General features: G+C 41.8%; 6 protein-coding genes across 8 annotated transcripts in view; all 6 read right to left on the reverse strand.

Annotated features, from left to right (window-relative positions):
* SLO2 (slowpoke 2) overlaps positions 1-16,414 on the reverse strand; it is an 89,449-nt gene extending 73,035 nt beyond the window's left edge. For 2 of the 3 annotated variants that reach the window (XM_043210897.2, XM_070278872.1), the window contains exon 1: positions 16,285-16,414. In XM_043210897.2, the coding sequence (XP_043066832.1) occupies positions 16,285-16,364 (80 nt within the window). In that variant the 5' untranslated portion in view covers positions 16,365-16,414. The remainder of the gene's footprint in view (positions 1-16,284) is intronic. The other variant, XM_070278877.1, reaches the window with a different exon arrangement.
* On the reverse strand, positions 13,074-13,669 carry LOC108118710 (uncharacterized). Its single transcript, XM_017231500.2, has 2 exons — positions 13,657-13,669; positions 13,074-13,552 (listed from the first exon to the last, which is right to left on the reverse strand). Exons 1-2 carry the CDS (start codon positions 13,667-13,669, stop codon positions 13,074-13,076), a joined length of 492 nt encoding a protein of 163 aa, XP_017086989.2.
* Positions 13,920-14,532, reverse strand: LOC108118711 (uncharacterized). The gene is made up of 2 exons (XM_017231502.2): positions 14,449-14,532; positions 13,920-14,396 (listed from the first exon to the last, which is right to left on the reverse strand). The coding sequence occupies exons 1-2, from the start codon at positions 14,530-14,532 to the stop codon at positions 13,920-13,922; spliced, it is 561 nt and encodes a 186-aa protein (XP_017086991.2).
* Positions 14,752-15,604, reverse strand: LOC108118712 (uncharacterized). Its single transcript, XM_017231503.3, has 2 exons — positions 15,261-15,604; positions 14,752-15,204 (listed from the first exon to the last, which is right to left on the reverse strand). Exons 1-2 carry the CDS (start codon positions 15,333-15,335, stop codon positions 14,752-14,754), a joined length of 528 nt encoding a protein of 175 aa, XP_017086992.2. The 5' UTR covers positions 15,336-15,604.
* Positions 16,415-21,320: 4,906 nt separating the features above from the next.
* Positions 21,321-22,342, reverse strand: Prx6b (Peroxiredoxin 6b). The gene is made up of 4 exons (XM_017231666.3): positions 22,163-22,342; positions 21,724-22,098; positions 21,581-21,656; positions 21,321-21,520 (listed from the first exon to the last, which is right to left on the reverse strand). The coding sequence occupies exons 1-4, from the start codon at positions 22,243-22,245 to the stop codon at positions 21,392-21,394; spliced, it is 663 nt and encodes a 220-aa protein (XP_017087155.2). The 5' UTR covers positions 22,246-22,342; the 3' UTR covers positions 21,321-21,391.
* A 1,845-nt stretch (positions 22,343-24,187) lies between these two features.
* On the reverse strand, positions 24,188-25,435 carry LOC108118908 (peroxisomal membrane protein 11C). The gene is made up of 2 exons (XM_017231848.3): positions 25,308-25,435; positions 24,188-25,170 (listed from the first exon to the last, which is right to left on the reverse strand). The coding sequence occupies exon 2, from the start codon at positions 24,906-24,908 to the stop codon at positions 24,255-24,257; it is 654 nt and encodes a 217-aa protein (XP_017087337.2). The 5' UTR covers positions 24,909-25,170; positions 25,308-25,435; the 3' UTR covers positions 24,188-24,254.
* Positions 25,436-25,980: the final 545 nt, after the last annotated feature.

The following is a 25,980-nucleotide window of genomic DNA, read 5'->3' on the forward strand; positions in this document are numbered from 1 at the left end:
TAATGGAAAGCACCATCTGTGGGTCGAGTTTTGACAGGATATTGTTTCGGGTTCTGTTAGATTCTTGAAAAATGTTAGAAGATGCTCTTTAAAAAAAGAATAAAAACACGTTCCTGCGGTTGATAAATCAAATAAATATTTCAGGCACGTTTGTAACACCCACAAAAATGTTCTGAGTGAAAATATGGAAATGAAGTTATTTAAACAAAACACCGATCCTAGTAAACTAGAAGGGAGCACCGACCCCGTCACCCATTCACATGGGAATTCTAAAACATTAAAACACAATAGGTCTGCCCCCATTTGGTTCGGGGTATAATGGAAGCATATTGATTTCCATAAGTGATTGATGAACCCAAATCGATGGACGAAATTTCTATACGGTGCCCCCATCTAATACATATTTGTGTATTCACGTATACAATGTACTGGCCAAGGTCTATGGACTGAAACAAAAGTGCAACTGACAGCCGCAAGAGTGGTGTGAGCCGAGTGGTTGAGTGGTTGGGCTTTGGTATCCTTTATTCCAAATGCAAATCCCTTAACTTCGAATGCAGCTCGATTACTGTACTATCGGAAATGCATTAGAAACCGCTTTAAAATTCAATTTAATCCAGATTTAAATTTCGATTATGCATCCGAACAATAGACATTTCAGGCGAACTTCTGCCTTATGTATTCCAATAAATGCAAATGAAGAAAGTTTTAATTTTCAAATTAATATTTACCCAATAGAATCAATAAAAAGTTCCAGATAAGCAAATTGTTGAATCTAAATTTTGCCGATAAAGCTCAATTCATTATCATTAATTAAAATGTTTGAATATTCAACTAGGCAATTATCACATTTTAGACGATAACTTTGAGATTTAATTTAATTTGGTTTTGTTTGAAAACTTTAATAAAATGTAAATTGAAAGGTATTTCATTTAGTATCAGTATACATTCATAATAACATCAAAGGACATCAGTAATAAATAATAATTAAGGAGCTTAGATACACAACTACTGCTCTTTATCTAAAATCTGACCTGTAGCTTTTTATTATACCCTTGCAGGTATTTAAACAAAAATTTTTTAAACAAAAAACTAAAAAATATTTTGCCTCAGGATTTTGATGCAGAATGGTGGCGAATCGATCCAGAAATCGTTTAAGGTACTTCGCTTGGGAATCGGATAAGAATTGGGAAAGTTATAGCCATCACTGTGGGCCCTATAGGGGAAAACCCCACTTTCAGGGTATCCCCTCATGAAAAATGGACAAAAAATCTAAAAAATATTTTGTCTCAGGATTTTGATGCAGAATGATGGCGAATCGACCCAGAAATCGTTTAAGGTACTCCGCTTGCGAATCGAATGAGAATTGGGGAAGATATATCCATCACTGTGGGCCCTATAGGGGAAAACCCCCTTTTTCAAGGTATCCCCTCATGAAAAATGAACAAAAAATCTACAAAATATTTTGTCTCAGGATTTTGATGCAGAATGATGGCGAATCGATCCAGAAATCGTTTAAGGTACTCCGCTTGGGAATCGGATAAGAATTGGGAAAGATATAGCCATCACTGTGGGCCCTATAGGGGAAAACCCCATTTTCAAGGGACCCCTCACGAAAAATGGACAAAAAATCTCAAAAATATTTTGTCTCAGGATTTTGAGGCAGAATGATGGCGAATCGATCCAGAAATCGTTTAAGGTAGTTCGCTTGAGAATCGGATGAGAATTGGGGAAGATATAGCCATCACTGTAGGTCCTATAAGGGAAAACACGATTTTTAGGGTATCCCCTCATGAAAAATGGACAAAAAATCTACAAAATATTTTGTCTCAGGATTTTGATGCAGAATGATGGCGAATCGATCCAGAAATCCTTTAAGGTAGTTCGCTTGAGAATCGGATGAGAATTGTGGAAGATATAGCCATCACTGTGGGCCCTATAGGGGAAAACCTCATTTTCAAGGGATCCCCTCATGAAAAATTGACAAAAAATCTAAAAAATATTTTTGCTCAGGATTTTGAGGCAGAATGATGGCGAATCGATCCAGAAATCGTTTAAGGTAGTTCGCTTGAGAATCGGATGAGAATTGGGGAAGATATAGCCATCACTGTAGGTCCTATAAGGGAAAACCCCATTTTTAGGGTATCCCCTCATGAAAAATGGACAAAAAATCTCAAAAATATTTTGTCTCAGGATTTTGAGGCAGAATGATGGCGAATCGATCCAGAAATCGTTTAAGGTAGTTCGCTTGAGAATCGGATGAGAATTGGGGAAGATATAGCCATCACTGTAGGTCCTATAAGGGAAAACCCCATTTTTAGGGTATGTCCTCATGAAAAATGGACAAAAAATCTCAAAAATATTTCGTCTCGGGATTTTGATGCAGAATGGTGGAGAATCGTTCCAGAAATCGTTTAAGGTACTCCGCTTGAGAATCGGATGAGAATTGGGGAAGATATAGCCATCACTGTGGTCATTTAGGGGAATATATGTATATCCTATAGCTGAATTATTCGGCTCCGCCCGAAGTTAGCTTTCCTTCCTTGTTTTTATTTTATATTCTTTAACAAAGAAAATAACATTCAACTTTTTCAAAGTTGTATTTTGCTGGCCTACGTTTATAAATCGAACCCCATCACACATGTATCTTGGAATAGTTTACATTACATGCTTTTAAGGGCTTAAAAAACTTTCCAAGGGTTTGACAAATTTCAAAGTTGTTTGAACCATTTTTGCGCTGACTCGATTACATATTCCGGTCAATATTTGGGCCATTTCCCCCATTGATATGCCAAGGAGCAGGCCGATGGAAACCTCAACAAACACTGGACCCAATTTTCCGTATGTGTAGTTGATTAGTAAATGGGGTCTTTATATCCTTATGTGAGCGACCGAGTGTGTGTCCTGGAAATTTGTTGTCAATTTCCGGCAATTTGTCGTAGGCAGCAAAATCATTGTGATAAGGACAAGCAGGAGAGGATTCGGGTGCGAAAAAAAATAAAGGAGAAAAATAAAGCGGCGGCTGGGGTAGGAGACAAACACTTCCTGTAATGGATCCGCAGCAAACAGGCAACACAATCAACGCAACATAATGTAAAAGTAAATTAGAATGCCAAGATATGCCCGCAACCCATAGAGAAAGTAAGAACTTTCCTTGGTAATTTGTTTTGGCGCTAAACGAAAGTCGAGAGTGAAAGTAGGTGCACTGAGGGAAATACAAATAAGGATTCTTTCGCAGAGTTTAAAAGACTCACAAACCAAAATTATACGGGAAAATGTCTTAAAATATAATTGATAAATATTTTTCTTTATTGATTATATTATGGAATATTTTGTTCAGTGATCATAATGCGAAGCAGACCAGCCAGGCGCTAGTTGATGACCCAAATTGAGTGTTTGACAGTTTGCCTGGCCCCTCCTCCTTAAGACCCCGCCACCCACTGATGGCTGCCGTCAGGTTGCTCCAATTATGCCAGAATTCTAGCGCTCTCTGATTGCTTAATCTTGCCGGAATGCATTAATGTGTCAGCGCCGGGCCTTGCAAATTGAACCCAGTTAACACGTAGGCCGCCACTCGCACACACACGCGCGCATAGAACCACCTCCGTTTGAGAAGAAGTCCTACTGTAATTAAAATGTCAAAACGAATTTACATGCCACATTCCTGCGTGATAAGGACTTTTGATCACAAGGATGCTCTAATGCTGCCATCTTAAGCGAAATGCGAAAAAAATAGTAGGCCTCTTCATTTGGTTTTGCGGTTCGGTCGTCTGTCAGGGCCAAGCCCACATCCGAGAGAAAGAAAAATGTTGTATCAGACCGGACACACAGACGGTCGGTCAGGCAATGATGCAAAAATATTTCAACAATTTTTTTGTGTACAAATAGAGGAGAACGTTGGACGAGATGGCCAACACAGACAAGACATGGCTCAAAAACAGGAATCTAAAACCGAATGCAAAAACCAACTGTGGGCGAACACAAAGGACCAACATATTTCCAGCAATCGGAGGGGAGAAACAACGAATGGACAACCCACAGATAACACAACGAAAGGACTTTAAAAACTTTACCCTATAAAGAGAGAGTTAGTTTTTGAGGCGAGCACGTCATTACTCATTGGATTTCACAAAAATAGGTTTGGGATTTAAGGTAAACTGAGACCGATTTTCCACTCTGTATTGTGTTTATTAAAAAACTGAAAAGGAAAACCCACAACCAAGATCCTATCTCAAGACCGAGCTATGCCCCACTTGGTGCTTACATCAGATGTGACCCTGTTGATATGGGCAACCGAAATCTCCAGAGACATTAATATAAATAAATTGGCCGACAAGTGCAAAAAATAATAAAAATATATAAATGTCAACAAATAAATATTTGCTGATATTTATAGCCCCCCACAGAGTCATAGGATATGAGAAACTTTATACTTTCGGGGACGAAGAGATGAAATATTTTTGATACAAATTGCACTTGGAAGTCCTGATACCTCTGGGGACTTTGGGCCGAGATTGCATTTCAGTCAGATGACAGGTTGTACCCTGTCCTGTTCCTACTGCCCCTTTAAATTTAAAAACAAGTATGCAAATTTATTTTGATAGAAATAAAGTTCTCAGGACAACACAAATGCATATATTTGAAACTCAAATAACTCACGACACAGTCTGCTAAAAATGATGGTCTTTTTTATGGGTTATTCTTTTTTGAGGGACTGTTGCCGACGGAACTTTTATTAATTAGCACGCAATGTTGCGTCAAATGTCTATGTAAATAAAACCCCCCCTTAGACAACCCAAGCAATCAGCAATCAATAAAGCAAAAACAAGTTATTTTTAGTAGAAGGGCTTTAAAGAGGTTTCACTTTCAGAGGGAGTAAGTGATAAGCTACAAAAAATGTCATGTACGCCATTTCAATAATTTGATTCCCCATGTTAAGCAGAAATTACACGAACCTTATATCTTTATAAATAGCTCTCCGAAAAGGTCAACGTGTGGCTATAGATTTCAATCAACTTCTAAATAAAAACTGTTGCCCACAAACTAGCTTCCTTGTGATTACTTAGAGCCCACCTTTTCGATTTCCATTCGAAATAAATTTTTCATCTTTTCCATCAAATGTCTTTAAGCCGAAAGGAAGTTCAATTGCAGCGAATGGAACAAGGCCCAACACGATTTGGCTTTTTTCATTAGTGTCAGGCTGCGAATGAACCGCTCGGGACGTGAAAATCGTGAAAATTCTGTGGAAACGGCGGGAAATCGTGGGAAAACGTGAAGCGCAGCTGGTACCTCTGACTTTGCCGGGCTCATCAAAAGATTGAAAGGCCGCGCTGCCTCCGCCGCGAGAGAAGGAAATATTCAAATGCCTAAACTAAATTGCATATTTATGCCAGTCCACAAATACTGAAGGAGCAGGATAAAAAAAAATATGAATAAAAGTAAGACAGCAGTGGCTCGCACTGCTGGCATAAATTATATAACATTGCACGTATTTTCCTTTTTTATTATACTTTTTCATTTTTGCTTTTTTATATTTTTTGACAGGCCGCGGCAGTTTTCGTCGAACAGGGACAATTGCCAAAACGTCAGCCGATTTTGTTTATTTTTTTTCTTGTTGTGACTGTCAATATTTATTTTTGTTCATGTTCGTGTGTGTGGCACACTTTGGGGACTTTGGAGGGACGTCGGTTACAAATTTTGATTGACACATCGAATTTAGTTTGAATTCCGACCAGGCCCCACGCATGGTGGCGCATTTCATGTCAGATCAATTAACTGAAGCTTCCTGGAACTGGCAATCCCAAACAACGTCTACTCCTAGTCCTTTGGTTTACCAGGCCAGTGATCCCTTTCTCCACCTCCTCGATACACAGAATTTAAGTCAGGTTCAGAAAAAACCCATACCCATATAAAAAGGAATGGCAAAGTACGAAAAAAAACGAAACTTGCTCAATTATGCAAGGCCCGGAACGTGCTTGGAACTTGTCTAAAAGATACACTAAATAACAGTGAAGCTTCTATGAGACCAACTTTTTTCTTTTAGCAAAATAATAGGTTTTTTAGAGACGTATAGCTTTTAAGGTAATTATTAGTTTCAGATTATGTTACTGGTGTCACACTGATAAGGATTAATCGTAAGACATTCAAAAAATATTGTCTTACATCTACAATAAATATTTTACCATCCCACATTAATGTCCCTTCAATTGAAGTAACACTGTGGCTATAGAATAGCTTGCCTTGTTGAATTTTGAATAAGATTCGACGCTTGAATCCTGCTCCTGCTGGGGGCTGGAGACAGGCTGGCACGCTGGCTGGCTCCCTGGCTGGCTGGTTCGCTTGAGGGCTAATTGAACGCCATTTGGTTAGACAGTAATTGATGTATGAGTCAGCCATGGATACGCCCGGTCAGTCGTCTGGGGGATACCCACCAAAGGCGGGGAGGCAGGCGGGGCTACATATTTTCAAATGTCAACCTTTGGAGTCAGTCCTTGGACTGGTTACCAGGTTCCAGTTACCATTTCGGAATGTTTCGGGTTTCGGGCACTGTGTATTACTCTTACAATGAGTTTTTTGTAGTGTCTTGCTGTTGAAACTTAAAACTGATGTCCATTAGGAAATTGCAGCAGAGAAACGTGCATACAGAAAATGCAAAAGTGACGAGAGGAGGGCCTGTCGAGAGGTCACCGAAAGAGCAATGGACCAAAAGAAAGGATGCAGTCATCCTGTGCGTTCGTTTACCTGTCTGTATTGACCCAAAAGTGAAAGACAAATGTTACAAGGCTCTTCAGTTGAAATGGTGTCCTTGGGCTTTAAGGGAATTGTTGCTTTCACTTCAAAAAACAAAAATTGGGTTCAAAGAAAATAAATAAAATAAAAAAACCTATCTCGTGTTCTGGTTTTATAAAGCCCGTGGCTCGCGCTTATAGCTTGTTCTTTCTAGATTTATCTAATGCATATCCTTTTTTCTCAGTGTTTATTTATATGCCAACCACGCCCACTGACAGCCCCTCCTCTGAGAAAGGCCAGAGTGTAAATAAACCCGTTGTTCTGCAGTGCACTTTGCCAGAGAACTACATACAGCAGCGCCGAGGCAGAGGAAGGTAAAGTATTTTTTATTTGCTTTACGACTTTCTTTTCTCCTATTTTCACCCAGGTTGTTGTCTCTTCGATATTGTCCCGATGTTTACTTTCACTTTCGCTGGCTATTTTGGTAACAGTCTTTTCTGGTACAAAGTAAAAGGATATGTTCAAATGGAAGCTTTATAGCGACACCTGAAGTGCATTTACTTTTTTTTATTAAATAAGTAAAGCTTGTAGAGTGTAAAAACTGAGCATCTACTGCAATGGCAGTGGGGCTCTTTACCAAATTCAATTAGCACTAAGTGCCAGTTGTTTTTATTTTGACTTGGCTCTCACAAAGTCATTACCAAGCAATCGAGTTTAATGCAATTGCTTTCTCGATCCAGTTTCCTTGGCTTTTCCAGAGAAACCCGAAACGTTTCATTTAATTTTAATTGCTCAAGTGGAAGGAACTCGAAGACAATTGAAAATCATCGAGGTCGGAGGCTTCCAATTGGCCGCAAATGAGCTGCGAACAGACATTTCTGTTTGTCTATTTTTGTGAGTAATTAGAAACATATTTCTAATTGTTTGATTTAAAGTAAATATTTTAAGAACCTTTAATACTAAAATAGTATAATAATAAATAGTTTAGTATAATAAAAGCTAAAAGAAACCCCAAAGTTCATTGTCCTTTTCGGGTCTAAGGCTCGAGAGCTTAGCAGATGGTTTATAAAGGCCGGCCTTTTATTACCAAGCTTATGTTTTAATGGCGGTTCTAAGCCAAAAAGTCGCTTTTCTGTCTTTAGATGAACCATAAAAAAGCTAATGGCCTTGCTAATTGTTTCGCTGTCTCTTGAAGTAAACCCAAAACCATGGATTTTTAACACATACTTGGGTATGTATCTTGGTGGCTATAATACGAGTAACCAACCCCCAGGTATCCAATATCCCTCAACCCTTTGCCAAAAATGTAATTTATGTAAATATTGTGATTTTATATTGAAAATCCTGCAAGAAAATTAATAACGCTTCAAGTGCTTTCAAGTCTTTCAGGCGAATTTTTGTACATTTTTTTTCCATTTACGATTTGCGGCCGCTTATTGTTTTTCCGAGCATGTCAGGGCAATTGCTGAAAAATCCCTTTAATTTGCATAAATTCGTAGCTATTGAAATCGGTTTAATGCCAACAGGATTGTCCTGTCTGTTGGCCCGGACCCTGATCCAATCCTGACAATCAGTCGGCGGATTCAGTCAGTCAGTCAGACTGGCAGACTGGCAGTCAGTCAGCCGCCCGGCAGTATCCTTCACTTCCAGTTGGCTTGGCTTGATTCGGTTGTGGCTCGGGTTTGATTCGGTTTGATTTTGCCATTCAGAAAAGGATATCCGATTCGGTTGGCTGCAGCTCCCGGCGAAAGTACAGGTGTAGGCATTGTGGTCTACCTTTCGGGGCCCACGTAATTGCTAAATTTAAAGCGACAGCTTCTCGACAGCCCCAGTCATCAGTCCCAGTCATGCATGGTCCGTGTGCTAATTAAATTTACGTGGGCAAAGGTCCTGCCGAAAGCCCATACTTCTTACACACACAATGAATGACTTTGCCAGGAAATTGAAAAATTCTTTATTGTTCATTGCGGCAAATAAACAGCTTGGAAATTCGAAGAAACAAATAATGTTCCCCAGCAAACGCCATTAAATGCATCATTGACCAACAGCTCGCCGGGCGGACAAAAAAAAAGAGCGAGAAAAGCTAAAATATTTATTTTCCCTGGCCAAGAGAATAAAGACGACCTGGCCAAGGACCTGGCCAAATCCCAAAAAGTCAAGCGTTGCTCATGTTTTACGCCACATTTGTCGGTACTGGGAACAACAACAAAAAAAGTTGTCAACAAACAAAAAAAGGAAAAAAAAGCCAGCACACACCCTCCCACAAAGACTGACGCACAAAGACCAACACTTTTACACTCTGGTCTCCACACCTACACATCACACAGGAAGCAGCAAGGAAACTTTACTTATAATAGAATTTTCAAGCATGGTCATACCCTAAATGACGTCAGGGTATAGGCCTTTTTGGCCTAAAGGTTAACAATTATAGGCCAAAAATTGTGAGAGGATTTTTAAAGGAAGAGGTAGCATTCTTATATTATATTTTACTTTTTATACTATTGTTAAACCGCTTTTATAAAAATGTTTTACAAAATGCTTATTTTAGAAGCCATATTTTGAATTTTTTAAGACAAGTTAAGATTTCAGACATTTTTTTTATTCGTCACCAAAATATTTGCTCATCCAAATGAATGTTTTTTTTGGTAAAATATATAATATTAAACCAAATACCTTTTGTACCGATAAGTACATCCAATCACGTTTAGGAAAAAACATGTCCTTGAGTAAATTACCACAAGCATTCGACTTCATTGAAAGAAATGGCTTTTGTTTTGACAGGACCATCAACTTTAATCTAAGCACACTTGTAAGCTGGGAATATAATAAATAAGGGTACATAAAGATGCAGATTGCTGAAATGGAATTTTTTTTATAGCCAACTGTGGTAGATCTCCGTCTCCGGGTGCCGAAGCTTCGCCTCTCCCCGGTAGCCACAAATTGCCTTTTTCGCACGTTGATTGATTTTTGAACTTTTTCTTTCGGCAGACACACATCCTGATACACCCACACACTCCCTCACACCCCCACCAGACACTCACACACAAAGGCATACGTGCTCCTTTCTTTGACTGCAAAAGTGGTAATAAAACGGCTGCACTTCGGATGCCAGGGCAATGGCTATTGTTGCTATTGCCACTTTTCGAGTCGGTTTCTCCTTTGGCTTTTTTTGCTTTTTGCCTTTCAGTGACCTCCATCGATCCTTGACCACCCGCCTATAGTTGTGGCACACATAATTATTTATTTACAAGTGTTCATTCATTGATGAACACAAACGCTGTTTATATTGCTCTTTTGCCTTTCGACCCGATGCGAAAATGTGAGGGTTCAGGTTCGGGCCAAGCCGGCCAAGCCAGCCAAGCCAGCCGCGCCAGTTCACCTGCCATGAAATGGCGTTCCTTTCAGTCCCTCGGTCTGTTGCCACATGGAAAAAATACTCAATGACGTTGCCAAAGTTTCGAAAATAGAAACGGAAGCATTCACAGCACTCAGTACTTGTGGGTGGGTACTATACTCGTATACGAAAAAAAAACTGTGTAGATAAGGGACCTATGAGTCTACCATTTTTATTACCAACAATATAAAATTTTGGGGAAAACACAATTACACTTAACAGGAATTTCTAATTGGGTAACGGGGGAATAAGATTATGGGGTTCATGGAATATATTATTATCTAAACAAAAGTATTCAAACATATTTCACAGTGAAGTGAGCTGGCCAAACAAGGTCGTGCTGAGTACTCGGTATTCATTGGATTAAATCACTTGCATGCCTGGACGAATCACCTGGACTGGCTTTAATGGCCGGCCCACCCATCTGATTGCTATATATAGAATCCTGTATGCATAATGTACGCCATTTTGCAAGCATTAATCCGACAGGAGAGCCTTGGAGGACCCTTCATGCAGCCCCAGACATATCCATTATTGAAAACAGAATGGCGACAGCCTGTGGCTGCGTTCTATATACACAATGCTATTATAATTATATCCGTATAGATCAGGGCCCCGGGAGAAGCATGGGGATTAGCGTTGGGCCAGTGGGGATATGTGTGGAAGCCTCCAGCTGTCTGACTTGTCATGGAAGGAGTCGTTCTGTTTTAGAAGCGGATTAGAACACTCCCTCGAATAATAAAAGGGGTCTTCGTATAGAAGATCCATACACCAGACACCATAGTTCTCTTTATTTTCTCTCTAATATTTCTCTACTATTACTGCAGAACCCTGGAAAACCGCATACTCTAATTTTTCATGAGTATATCTTGTAGAATAATAATAATTTGCAGGCATAGCTGCAGTTGAGCGCTTAGCAGCAGTGGGAAAAAACAATAACCTGGCCAGGGAACGCCGAGGAGGAAGCGATTTACATAAGTTATTATGGCAAACCACACAACACACAAGTGTGTCAGCTCACGTGGGGATGGATGTGTCCGAAACTTGTACGAATGGAAATGGGAAATGTCAGAAATTGTACTTCACAAACAGGCTCCCATTCAGGCTTTATTATTTCTCCCTCCGCCAAGTCGCATAATCAACGCTAATGGACATGTTGAGGCATTTTTAGGAAGGATACCAGCTGCACTTTAGTTTGCTAAACTGGCGGGAAAAACGTACAAGCACAAGCCCACCTATCAGGTGCAAGGATATTTCATGTTTTTATTTTGCCCCTCGGAGAAATTGCGTTAAACGTGCGAAAAACAAGTAATTTGCCATTACTCAGCCCCAGAAGGCGCTTCTTCCGCTTCTTTGATTTTTTTCAGGTTTTTTCGCAACTTGTTGAGGAAGTTCTTTGTTTTTGGGGATTATGCTTTCGGTTTTTTGGGCATTTCGCCACTTAGATATAATGAGAAAGTCCTTGGGCGGAAACCCTTTTTTTTTGGTTAAGGAAAAGGTAAACAGGACCCCAGTTGGCTTAATTGAACATTTTACTCATGTTACGCCGTGAGGAATCTTATGCCCATTTTCCAAATCATTTCAAGTGCTCGCCACAGCGCACAGCCGACGAAATTTTGTGTTGAATTTGTTTGCTAATGAAGCCAAAGTGGATTCCGGAGGGCCCGAACTTTGACCTTCACTAACAGGTCGCCGATTTGTTAAAGCTTGTTAAAGGAATGTAATATTTTGTCACAAAAAGCGGTCAATTTCATCTGTTAACGAGTGCCAACAAATTGCTAAGTCGTTTCCCCGATGTCGTCCACTTGAACGTGTGGCCATTAAAGTCCCGAATTCCAGTACCCATTCAGAGTGGCAATTAAATATTCCCGAGCTGGGGCCTCGACCCTGCCCCGGAGGTCGGATTGGACCATAAAACTGTTGTATTTAAGGAGCCATAAATCTTGATCTCGCAACGCTGTCGTCACCGCTTATAAAACAAAAGCGTAATTTCCGCGTACTTATTAAATATTTCACATAAAAAAAGGGTTCTCCTCGCAAAAAGGTAAACCATGTCGCAAAGCCTTTAAGCCAAGACCCGAACGGAATTCTTCAAGAGAGCCATATAAGTGTGAGGTAGCCTTAAATGCTCTATATAAGGTTCTGAAAAAATATTCAATAATTATATTTACTTAAAATACGAATGAGCCAATTTTTAAAACAAAATAAAGGCCTTAAGTTTACCAAACGAGTGTCACATATGCTAACCCTTTTGTGAATTCGGGTAGAACCACTTCCCTTATTATGGCCACGAATCTCAGTGTAGCATGTCAAATAACCCTCAAGCATTGGTATCCTGCCACGGCCGGAGTCTGCTAAACCGTTTATAACCGATTTCAGGTAGGGAATCCTGGCCGGCAGGACGTGCAAGCATCCGTGACACAGTAAAAGCCCAAACGCACACTGCCATGGGCCGGGTTCGGGCCTTTTGGGCCGTTTGGCCCGTTCGGGCCGGGCCGGGCTAGGCTGGGCCAAGTGGCTGGGACTACGTGGCATTATAAAGGCAACTGCCACGGCCACTTGCGCACGTCGCAGTCAGCTGAGCAGAGAAGAGCTGGCCAGAGTGAGATGGAAACAGAGCCGGGGAGTGAGACGGAATGAAAAAACTAGAAAGAGAGAGGGCCAAGAGTGAAGCTTGAAGGCAGCTTATAAAAAATTAAAATGTTTACGCTACATTAAATGCAAAGAAGGCATTGCCAGCGAATTATGATTTTCCTTAGCCACACACCCAACCAGGCACACACTAACACACTCAACACCTTACGACTCCTCTGGGAGTGAGTGCGAACTACACGGCGTATGAGCAACGTGGCGCATGAACACCACGCCGTACGAGCAACCGGAACAAGCCAACTAAAACTTGAATACTCTGCCCATGAAACTTGCAAAAAAAAGTGCGAAATGTTTGTGTTTATTAGATGCGCACAATTTTGTACTTCCACAGCATTTCCATGACGAACGGGCCACGACTTTCCCTCATTTTCACCCGCATCGAGAGCTGAAAGCGTCCAGGTGGATGAAAACTGGGAAATAACGACAATGTGGCCTCGTTCTTCAGAAAGTACACTTTCGGCTTGATGGGGCACTTGAAGAAACTGCCGTTGACCACCAGGCTCTTGTAGGCCGCGTCGAAGGCCTTGTATAGAATGGGATTGCTCAGGAACTCGCAGCCACTAATGTTCACCATCTTGTACATTATCCTCTGGGTTTTCGTGACCTTCGACACTATGTCGATGGAGAAGGCTGAAGCTAGTTTAACAACTCGAAAGGTGTAGAGCAGGCCGGAGTTGGGCACCTTATGGAAATACTCGACATAGTCGTGATCGCAACTCGTGTCCAGAGACTCGATGATGAACTTGAGAGGTCCCTTTTGGAAAACGAGGGGCTGAAAAACTATATCGTAGGGTATATATTTTTAGTGGAGTACTCATAGATTACCTGATCTTTTGCTGCCACTAAGAGGATCGACAGCAGCCACAAACAAAAAAAATAACTACCAGCAGCAGCCATTAAGCCACAACGACTGGCAAAGTATATTTGTTTGGGCAACATCGTTTCCACTAATGAGCTATTAATTGAGCCCATCGAGGCGTAATTATTCAAACTAATTACTTTATGTTTTAGAGACTGTTTGGTATGAAGTTTGTTTGTCTGGCCGATTGTTAGGGAGATATAGTCAGATAAGGTTTAAACAAAAAGACGTTCCTCTGACAATAATATATTATTTATTGCCTAAGCTAACCAAAAACTTGGATCATTCTCATTTAATCCTAACTACATTGTAAACCCAAAGCATTTCCATTACAAATGGATCGTGGCTCTCTTTCATTCTGACCCTCATGGTGATCTGGTACCTGCCGGGCGGTTGAAATGCCGGCAACATGGCCTCCGTGCCTTCGTTTTTGAGAAAGTACACCTTTGGCTTAATGGGACATCCAAAGAAGCTGCCATTGACGATCAGCTTCTTGTACACGGGGCCGAATATTCGAGACAAGAGGGGGTTCTTCAAGAACCCACAGCCGTCTAGGTTGTCGACTTTGTACAGAATGCGCTTGGTTTTCTGCACTCTTGTGGCAATGTCGATGGTGAAAGAGGGGGCCAGCTTGACAACCCGAAAAGTGTACAAGGCGGCGGTTTTCGGGACCTTGTGGAAGTATTCCACAAAATTGTGGTCACAGCTGGTCTGTATGGTTTCCAGGATGAACTTCGAGCCGCCTCTCTTCGAGACAGGTGGTTGCTGCAACAATATGATTATCTCAGACAAGTTTTTGTTTAAAAAAGAAACTTACATCTTCTGTTCTATTGGGGGTTACTACGACAACTAGCCATAGAAGAGCCCCAAACCATGCCAAACCTCTTTTACTGACAATCATAGTTAACTAAAATCATAGTATCATAATATTTGAGTCTCTAGTTCGTTTCATTAGTCATTTAAACTCTTAATTAGTGAACCACATGAGCAGAAAATGTATTTATCAACCGACGAGCTATTAATTGCCATTTTAGATTTATAAAAATTTCTATAATTAGTAGCTTTAATAGGTTTTTTGTGTATTTATTACTAAAAATATTTAAAAGTATAGATCGGTAATTTATGAACGTGAAACACGGTATCGCCAAACAAACCTCGCCGTATAAGATGCTTCCTTCTCGGTTTTGATGTTAACCATAAATCGGTATCTTCCAGGTGGATGAAATGAGGGCACCGACTGATTAGTTATACCGTTCTTCATATAGTAAATACCAGGACGAACAGGACACTTAAGAACCGTGGAATTACCCACAAACTCTTCGTAAAAAGCGGAGTAGAGCGTTGAAATGAGGCGGTTGTTTAAAAAGTTGCAGACGGAGAAGTTTTGGACTCTGTAGAACACCCGATTGGTGTCTTCGTCTTCAACGCGATTGTCCATGAAGATAGTCTTTACTAACCGAGTTACATTAAACATTATAACCTTGGATTCTCCAGGGACAAAGCCTAAATACGATACATAGTCCTTAGAAAACGCCATTTCAGGGCCCGTAACCACAGACTTTATTTTCTGGCCCTGTTATGACAAATGACTAGTTATTTTTAATAACATGTTCTTTGGACCTCACATACCTTTTCTCTGGCCTTAATTCCCAACGAAATTATACAAATAGTCACACAGACTATCGTGAAAATATTCTGGACCATCACTGAACTAGTAACAACTAAACTGTATTACAAATATTTCCAACTGACGGGCGTTTAAGGTTATTTCGCTGTTGAAACTAAATAAATGATCAAAAACTCATAAAGATTATCTCGCAGCGCTGGCTATGCAGGTTAATTTTTTTGTTTTCGTGGTCAGATCAAACAATGGCTAAATCAAATTATTCGCGCTCCCTCCTTTCCGCAATTGAACTGTTTGGTTTTGGAATTTTTTCCACTGCCACTGAATTGGCACTTCAAATCGGATAGAAAAAAGCTGCGGCTATTGATTGGTTTTTAGGGGTTCCACTTTTTGCCCAGATTGTCACGAAATGTGCGGATGATTTGGAACAATTGTGACTGACAGGTGGGGCGGTGGAGCTCGTTTCATTTTTAATAAAGTCATCAAATACCTGAAAGAGCTTTAAATGGCTTAAACCATACAATGTTTAAAGCTTTAAATAGATAACGTGGTAATAAACAATGGCTATCATGACTTTTGGGAACATTAAAATATAAAATATAATGAAGACCATATACCCTTTAGTGATTTATTCCTATCTTAAGCTAGATATATTTCCTTTATTTACTCATTAAATTGCTAAAGAACTATCTCCGTAAGTATGTGACAAGGAACTTGGAAAAGTCCACAATTGAATAATTAACGAGACCTGGACATGGACAGGACATCAAGTATGAAAAATCGATTAATCGATTGTCAGGTGAATGAGGAAAAAATCGTTTTGCCAATTGGAGTTGGCAAGTGTAATTAACATTCTATTCTTGGTACAGACGGTAAGCAGAAAATGGTAAGTGGTGAGTGGTAAGTGATGGATGATGGAAGGGAGAATCATGCGACACGGTGACACGCCAGCTGGCTCGCGGCCAATGGGGCGTATGCGCAATGCAGCGGGTAGCCAGTAGCAGGTGGCAAATGGAAGAATTCACTTACCTTTCGCCATCATCGTTGAACGAAAAATCACCCAGGAGTAGATCTCGGAAACGATAACGTGGTTGTATAATGCGCGACATGTTGTTATTATTATTGTTGTTGTTGTTGTTGCTGTTGTTGTTGGTGTTGCTGCTACTGTTGTTGTTGTTGTGGTTGTTCGTGCTGTTGATGTTTGTGGTCGTTATGGTCGGCACTCTTAACTCGGTGATGGTTGTGGTTGCTACCTCGCCCGCCTCACTTATTTGAATATCACTAAAGTCCGTTACATTAATTAAGCACTCATCGGCAGCTGCGTATCCCCGCCTGGCCAGATGCTGCTCCTTGTCCTGCTCCAGATGCTGCTGCTGCTGCTGCTGCTCCTGCAGACGCCTTCGTCCTGCAACGAGCTCATCGTCGCGCGGCGCACTTGTGCCCGTCAGCAGGTAGCCGCCAGTGGCCCGATTGGGCCGCGGCGAACGTAGGCGCGTCCACAGATTGGCGAGTGTCCTTCTTGGTGAACAATGCCTCTATCCTGCCAGTCCTGCCACTAGCCTCTTCAGCCTCTGTTCAGCCTCCTTGTTCGAGTACCCCTCCGCCTTGTTCAGAGCCCAGAGCCCTGACGGTTCTTTAATTAAACTGATGGCACCGCGGAATTTATTAGCATTCGGCGACAGGTGCGTGCTCCTCTATGGGACTCGGTTCGGTCATGGCTCTGGAAATATTAACAGGAAATTGAAGAAAATCAATAATATTATGCTTTCAAAAATATTTCAGGTATTGTGATATAGAAATTTAATATAAGAACTGTTAAGAGATGCCTTTTTAACTGTCTGTAGAAATAAAAATAGCTAAGATGGAAACCACAGCCATTTTTTGTAAGCACTTTGTTTCCATTTTGAAAAACCTTTACAGCTTCGGCCATAAATCCCGCTTGTCAGCCAATCCAATTCCCGTCAAAGAGCAACAAATTCAATTCAAACAACACACGCAAACAAGTGCCAAGGACGTGCAAACACACAAACAATCATATAAACAAACAAACAAACAAGCCGGCAGTTAGACACATGAGTGAGAAAGGTAGAAAGCTAGCCATCCCAACAGCAACTACAAGGATGCTGATGCTCCGGGCTGGGCCAGGACGGGCTTATTATTTACAGGCAGCCAAATCAAATCATCTCCCAGACAGACAATTGAAGCTGGCAACGCAGATTGCTGCCACTTGAAGGCACTTGTAGGATCCCACTCGTTGTTTGTCTGTTTGTGAAAAATTTACGCAATTATTGCCGCCGGGGCCCAGGACAAGAGCAAGGACACTCGTGGCCAGGTTATCCCACCAAGATCCTCCTCCTGACTCGTAAGCGCTAAATAAATTTCCTGAGCGTTTTGTTTCGCACATTAATTAGATTTGCTTCTCCGCGCCAGCGCCACAGTATCTCGGCCGGCAATTTCGCCTTCTTCAACATTGGCATATTTATGTAGCTGGGAAATATTTAACTTAAAGTGTTTTTTAATTAGTTACGGCAAATTAACGCTGGCGAAATAAACAAATTTCCCCACAGCAGCTGTCTGGGCCTGGGTCTGTGCCGGGCTCTTTTCCCTGCTGCTAAATTAGGTTTTCAATTAGATTTATAGTTTTTTGGCTGTGGCATTAATTAAGAAAAGTTTTTAGAAGAAATCTCTACTGGGATGTAAAATATAAAATTTAAATATAGGCGGCTTGTTTGCCATATTTATTGGATAAGTAAAGCAATTTTCCAACTGACTGATAATCCATTTACTGCCCTAAAGACTACTTATTGTGTGTAAAATAGTTTAAATAATATAAATTAAATGGTTATAATTAAAATTAATTCCAGAACCAAGAGCAAGAGGCCGTGGATGATTGTATTAAATTTCATCCCATAAGTATGCTATACTTTTTTTCAATGAATCTTTTACGCCTGAAACCAATTCGAAAATCTAATCTTTTATTTAATTCAACTTAAAATTAACAAATCTAAACCCCAAGTAATCCCCATTTCTGGTTTTCTAGTTTGGCAATATATTTGTTGGTGAAATGAACGATTTCCTGTTCCATGGGAAAACCCATTTAATTTCTAATCATTATTTATGGGATTGCCACCACATTAAATGAGGTTTTCCATTGTTATTTGTGTGCGAGATGATATGAAAAGGAGCTCCGCTCCCCAACTACCCATCGACAGGCCCATAATGTCTTAATTATGTTCATTCTCGGGCACACAAAACCGCTTTGCTAGCCCACGCATAGATGGATAATTTTAGGTTTTTGTGATTTATAGACTCTTCTCTCGGGCCTAGAGGAGTGGGCCGGAGGAGTCCTCGAAGCGGCCAGATAACAAATTATTGTTTTCCATGCACAGGATGGAGGGACGCTTTCCATTATTTTCCAACAACAAAAAAATGAGACAAGAAAACCTTCATTTTGCGTGCCGAACGGGGTTGGGGTTGGGGTCGGAAACTCAAACTCATATTTTCTATATCAACTGGTATCTGTGTGAGTGCGTCGGCCCTTGTGTGGGTGTATTCATCAACAGTAATTGCCCAGACCTGTTCTTCTAAGCCTTTCGCGTGTCTCGTTTTTTTTTTGGCCTAACCTTACTTTTGTACACAGAGAGAAAATATACATATAGAAATGACAATAAGTCCTAAATGAATAAAACTAGACAGCTTTTATTAGAACTATATAAGCTCTCCAAAAAAAAATATATTTTATTATTTTTTCATGTGTAGTTTCCACTTTCTCCTCATCAACACGGAAAATGCAAGGGGCAGGCCTTTCTTGTCGCCTTTGTTTCTCTTGGCCTTTATTATTCTTTGGCCTAAACAATGTCCCGCAAGAAGTCGTCGCCAGTTGTCTATATTGTTGTTGTTGGTATTGCACAAGTATTAACTAAAGGACCCCAGGAGCTGCTAAACAAGCCGCATCCGCGGTGGCGCCACTTACGCCCCTCCTTCCTACCACTTGTTATTATTATTTTCGTTGTTTTATTTCGTTTTTATTTTATTTTTTTTTTTGTACATACATACTATATATTTTTTTAGTGACACTTGGAATATTTTATAACAAAAACTTGACCCGCTTTTCCGGCAGCGAGCTTTCCGGAGTGAGGACTCACAAGGATATCCGCATTTCCTGACACACCTGCTCATCATCAACTGCCGACTTATTGTTTAACCATTGTCCTTAGCACATCCCCCACCCCCAAAGTACTGTAATTCGCCGCCTTAATCCTGTTTTTTATTCCATCTCCTTTTTCATGGACTCCTCTGCCCTTCTTAGCTCAGCTGCGTCGCAGCGTCGCTTAATTAAAATTAACATTTCATGAAGTGCTGGGAAATAGGGGCCAAAAGGACATTCCTCCTAAAAAACGTAAAAACAAAATAAAAAGTTTGGTTAATCGTTTTATAAATTTTTAAGCCTTATGGCAGTCTGATCTCTCACTGTCTGTCTAACTGTCTGACTGCCTCCCTCGCTCATCCGATTCTAACGGCTTTAGTCCCTTAGCTGACTTTCAATTTAACAGTTACAATTTCAATGGGATTTTGTCGTTGTTTGGGTTCACCTTTTTTTTCACCATTTGAATGATCTGAGATAAGCCGAAAATTATATTTGAATGGTTTACTTAGTTGGCATTTACGCGAGATGGTTGTACAGTGGGGCCTCATTAAGAATAACTGGTTAATATTAGAATTTTATATATATTTTGAGTATAATGGGCCTCTTTTTAGACAATAAGCTATAAACATAATGCTATTTAAATGCTATAGAATTTAATATCCCTAAAGACTAAGGACCTTTTTCCTTTAAAAAGTTTATAAAACAGAGACACATTTTCTTTATCATTCTGACAAACATTTTTTGACAAACAATTAATTATGAAACATACCCTAAAATATTAATTACACCAATGCTGATATTAAATTGTAACATTCGGAAGTCCCTTTATGATTCCCAGCATATTAAAAGCGTTTGTTTTTTCGGTCATATATGCAAATGTTTGTTTTATTTTATTCTTCTGTGACATCCGTAATTGAATGCATTATTCAATGAGCGTCGTGGGAGTTTTATTTTTTTACCTTTTTTATGGCACTTTAACACTTTGATGACCGGTCGGGTGCCGGGAGGGGGGGGCTAAAGTTTGCGGCGGGGATGGAAATATCTTGGCATATTTTATGAGGACAGTTGGCGGCAAGTTTTGGGCCAGGCCAAAAAAGTTTAGCGTCGCGTCTGTTATTGCATTTACCGTTTCAACTGGCACTTTGGCGGCTGCATGGACACGGGCCGGGAAACTTTTGATTCAAGTTAACAGAGGTCGGACACGCACTAGCGATCAGATCACTTGAGAGCAGAGGTCGGAGGGAGGCGCGAGGATTGGAGCGGGAATAGTGCTGGAGATGATTTGTTCCCAGCTTCACATGCTTGGATTAGAGGAGCACATTCCCCCGAACACACACACGCACATGACGCACCGCGGGGAGCCCAGGACAAACAGCGGTGAAAGTTTTTCCCCGGGTCTGGGTCTGGGTATGGGTCTGGGTCTGGGTCTGGTATGGGGATGTGTGGAAAAGTTTTCCCTCCAAGGTGTGCACTTTGTCAGAATGCGAGAACACGCCGCGACACTCCACTCGAATCGCCCCCGCCGAATCGCAGTCCCAAAACCCAAAACACCGAGCCGATAAAACAAACAAGCCAGCCGACCAACAAACAAACTAACAAGTGAACCTCAGGTGTCGCTGCCTTTTTACCGTTAACCGTTATTCGTTATCGCCCGGTGGACAACCGCACGCGCGCATTGCTAAATTTGAACTGAGCCGGAGACGGAGCCGGAGCGCCAAACCGAAGGCGGCAGGCGAAAACGAAAGCGAAAGCCAAGGGAACGGAGGGGCGGCGTGGGCGCTTATCAAAATCAGCTGTTCGGCAACTGCTTCTGGCGGAAGCTTTTGCAATCAAAGCTCTGGACACACTCCGGGCCGGGCCAATAGAGAAAGCTTCCCCCAAACACAATACCAGGCTTTTCTAAGGATGCAAGACAGGGTTTATTGCTTCTCCTTTATGGCACATTGAAGAACGGGGTGTTCAGAGACACTCTACAAAATTCTACTAGTTCTAATAGTTCTCGGTGGTACGGACGTAGTTGACGCCCGATGGCATGGAGACCTTGTCGAAGCCCTTGGGGAACAGCTTCTGGGCCTCCTCGTCCGAGACCGTGGGCAGGATCATGACCTTGGTGCCAGGCTGGAGGAGAAATCATAAATCAGAATAGATTCCCTTGAAGTAAGAATCTGAAATACTCACAGTCCAGTTGGCGGGGGTAGCCACCACCTTGAGGCGATCAGTCAACTGGAGGGAGTCGATAACCCTCAAGATCTCACTGTAGGATGTGGAAAAACAAGATCAGTAAGGAAGATACATCAAAGGACCTCCAATTAAGGACTTACTCGACATTGCGTCCAGTGGACATGGGGTAGAACATGGAGAGGCGCACCTTGTGGTCGGGGCTGATGATGAACAGCGCCCGGATGGTCTTGCCCACCTCGGGGTCACGCTTCTGCTCCTCGTCAAGCATGCCCAGGCTCACGGCCAGGTCCCGGGTGGGGTCGGCGATGATCGGGTAGGGGAACTCGCCGGGAATATCGAGGCAGTAGCTCTTGATGTCGTTCACCCAGTCCACGTGCGAGTTGAGGGCGTCGACGGAGTGGGCCAGGCACTTGGTGTTCCGCTTGGCGAACTCCGGCTGGTGGACCGCGATCCGGCCCAGCTCAGTGGTGCACACTGGGGTGAAGTCAGCGGGGTGGGAGAAGAGCACCACCCACCTGTTGATTGTGAAGATGAACACATGAGTCTCCTCTGAGGTTAAAGGAGGAGGGATCTACTTACGAGTTGCCCTGCCACTCGTGGAAGTTGATGGGGCCCTTGGTGGTGGCGGCCTTGAAGTTAGGTACAGTCTGTCCCAGACGCATCTTGCAATTGAGGTTGATTGGATTGAGACTTGTAGGAAGTAAGCTGGATAGCTGTAGCTGTTAGCTGCTGGATCACTTGTTGATTTCTGAATGCTTGTTGAGCGAAGCGGCCGTCTTTTATACCCGGCCGGTTCGGGTTGCTGAGTGGGTGCAACAGAGACGGAGAGCGCTGCCTTATCGCACGTTTATACTATCCATGTAGGGTGTCGTGGATAGAATCAAGAGTCTAGATTAAGAAGTAATTCCACGCAATGGCTATTGAGGGGGAACCGAGGTTGAAGGCCTATAACAAGGTCTCTATTTTAGTTTCCCTGAAATCTAACTGCCAGCCTCGCCCAACTCTGGACTTTGTGATGAAATTATTCTAGAAACCCTATGGAAAAAAGTTCAGTTTTATTGTTTTCAGCTTCATAATAAGATTTAAAACATTCGATCCTAATGAGATTCCTACAGGATTAATAACGCCAGGAGATGGAACAGCTGTTTTTTCGCGGCTCCGCAAACAAAATTTGTAAACAGAGAACAAAATCAGCACAGAGCGCTCTAAATTCGACATTAGTAGTGGTATTTTGAGCGAAATCACACACACAAGCAGAGGAAACCCCACACGGACAGAAGAGAGCGGAAACATGAGAGCGCCGCAACGTGTAATGGTGTTTATGAGGGCCTGCCATTCACACATACTACTTTAGTTAGCGCGGCTCTCGCGTACACGTACACGAAACGAGCCTCTTACAGGGAGAGCTGAGCGGAAGAATTGGTTAGAGTGTGTGGGTGAGTCTTCCCGAGATTCGCATACAAGTGTATATTGGCTCTCAGCTGGTCACATGGATGGAAGCGGTGGGCTATGGTGTCGGATGGGCAGAGCTCTGGCTCAAAACCCAAACAACTGTCAGCCGGAAAGGAGCCCAAATTGGAATCAGATCCAAATAATGAAAACAATATTAGTTACAGAGCTAAATCGTGGAATATTCAACAGGTGGGAAGCGTTTTACAAGTACAGTCGCTACTTTAAAAGGAAAATCTTCGTTTCTATTACAATCTGAAACCCAAACGCTAGATTCTAGTAGTTTTGTGGTTTTTTTCCATCGGGCATTTGGTTATCATTTCCTTGGGTGTTGTTTGTCAACAACAAAATGGAATTTGTAGCCGAGAGAGGCAGAAGATTGATATTTTGCGGGGAAGAGCGAGAGAAGAAGGTCTGTTGCTGGAGAGAGGAGAAAGACAAGCAGTGAGGGAGTAAGAAAGAGCCCGAACCCAGGAGCGAAACGGGTCCGATTCAAAATGGTTGATACCGATACCCTTAAACCTTAAAAAGTTATCGACAATCGAAGGTGGAGCGCCATCTTTTGAACAATTTTAAGGAGCTGTTATCATTAAAGCACAAAAATAACAGTAACTGTTATAATAAGGATATTCTTTTGATTTGAACCATCTTCAATGATTTCAAGGATATACTTTGTTTTAGCAATAAGTGTGGGAGAATTTCCAAGGGTCATTAAATACGCCAATTAAAGGCAACAAAAGAAGGCTAAACACATATTTTAAATATAGGAATATATGTACAAATTTTATAAAATAAAACAAAATTCAAAGCTTTCCATTTAAAATCAAATCCTATCTTCATAGTTTGTCTTAAAAAAAATGTATTTTCACAGCGGAATTTAAAAATGTGGTTAACATTATTACCTAAATGGGTTATATAGATTTTGGTTAAATGAAAATGGGCCTTTAATAATCGTTTTTCCACATACCATACCATACCAGAAAACTACCATACCATTGATTCTTTAAATAAATTTTGCCTTTTCTAAGTAACAGTTCTCCAAGTTGTTAATAAAAAGAAAGGTGTACACCTTAGAAACCAATATTTAAAATATCAATATTTGTTTTATTTTGTTTTTATATACATACTACAAAATATACATTTTAGTATCTATATAATTTTAATAACTTAATGGCAACTAAAAATTCGATCTTGTACCTTAAAATCTACACTCTTGTGGCAATTATGATCTACTTTTCCTGCTGGTTATTATCTGATATATACCCAGGCCGGCGGACAGGGTTCCAATAGCTCCCACCTGGAGGGTGGAGAGCCTTCCGCCCCACAGGTTGCCCCTGGGCAAGGTGTTGACGGCGTGGATGCAATCGAGAAGAAGGCGGGCAACGGACACCACATCATGTCTGTTTATCCTTTCCCGGTTCAGGGATAATCTTCTCATAGTCCTCACGAAGTTGAGGTAGGCGGAGAGGACACAGAAAATAGAGTTGAGGTAGGCCCAGGTGTTCCTGTTCCTGACATCCACAATCTTGTGCTCGGCCAGCCAGCAGACTGTTTCGATGGGATAAAACAGAAGGTCCACGGCATTGGACATCACCCCCAGAACGGCCGTTATTCGATCAGGTTCGTCTCTGCCCAGGCCGTAGTCCAGGGTATACTGGATCTGGGGAAGATCGTCGATCAGGCGGAGGGTGGCTCTGGCCCCCGAGATCTTGGTGCTGGCGGTGTCACACCTTCGAGCCAGGTCAGGATTCCTGTTGGCATGAAAGCCGGCCACCAGCTTGGCTCCGTAACAGAGCGCCTCCAACAAGGTGTCTCTTCCGCCATAGGATTCAACAAGTGAAGGAAGCTCTTTCAAAAACTGGGATGTGGGGCCCATAGTTGCTTTCTTTAATAATTATTCTTTGAAATGAATGGAAGCTTAAAACTGAAAGTGCTGAGCCGATGCTGGCTTATATAGTCCTCTGCGGAGAATCAATTTCGATAACATTGCGCGGTTTTCTAATATATTTTCTATCGAAATTCAAACCGATTCGCTCTCGGCCTTCTACATTCTTCCCCTCTCCACTCACTTATTGCTTCCTCGCTCTCAGAGCACGTGGCCTTTCTTTCTCGTTCTCCCCCGCAAGACCCCGATCTTCCTTCTCATTTGATTACAAAATCCATATTGTTGTTGAAAAACAACATCAGAGTATACGATAACCAACGGGCAATGGAAAAAACCCACAAAACTGTGTATACTAGGTTCAACTGCCAAGCGTTTTTCTTCGAAACTCACAACTGTACTTGTAAAATACTTTCCTCCTTTTGAGCATTCCACGATTTGGGCTTATATCCAAAATATTCATTATTGTGGTCTGATCCTAAATTGGGTTCCTTTCCGGCTGACAGTGAATTGGTTTCTGATCGCGAGCTCTGCCCATTCGACACCAAAAACCACTGCTTCCATCCGTGTGCCCAGCTGAGAGCCATTCTTCAATGGTGTGCAAATCTCGGGAAGACTCACCCACACAGTCTAACCAATTCTTCCGCTCTGCTCTCCCAGTAAGAGGCTCGTTTCGTGTACGTGTACGCGAGAGCTGCGCCACCTACAGTAGTGTGCGTGAATGGCAGGCCCTCACAAACACCATCACACGTTGCGGGGCTCTCTTGTTTCCGCTCTCTTCTGTCCGTGTGGGGTTTCCTCTGCTTATGTGTGTGATTTCGCTCAAAATACCACTACTAATGTAGGATTTAGTGCGCTCTGTGCTGATTTTGTTCTCTGTTTACAAATTTTGTTGGTGGAGCCGGCAGAAGTCCAACTGGAGCGGGATCAGCTGTTCCACCTCCCGGAAATACGAATCCTGAAGGGATTCCACCTAGCCGGACAATTACAATTTTGAATAGCAATGAAACTGTACTTTTTTCCACTAAACTTCTAGAATTATTTCATCACAAAGTCCAGACTTGGG

Source organism: Drosophila bipectinata, chromosome 2R (genome assembly GCF_030179905.1).
Source record: "Drosophila bipectinata strain 14024-0381.07 chromosome 2R, DbipHiC1v2, whole genome shotgun sequence".
NCBI lineage: Eukaryota > Metazoa > Arthropoda > Insecta > Diptera > Drosophilidae > Drosophila > Drosophila bipectinata.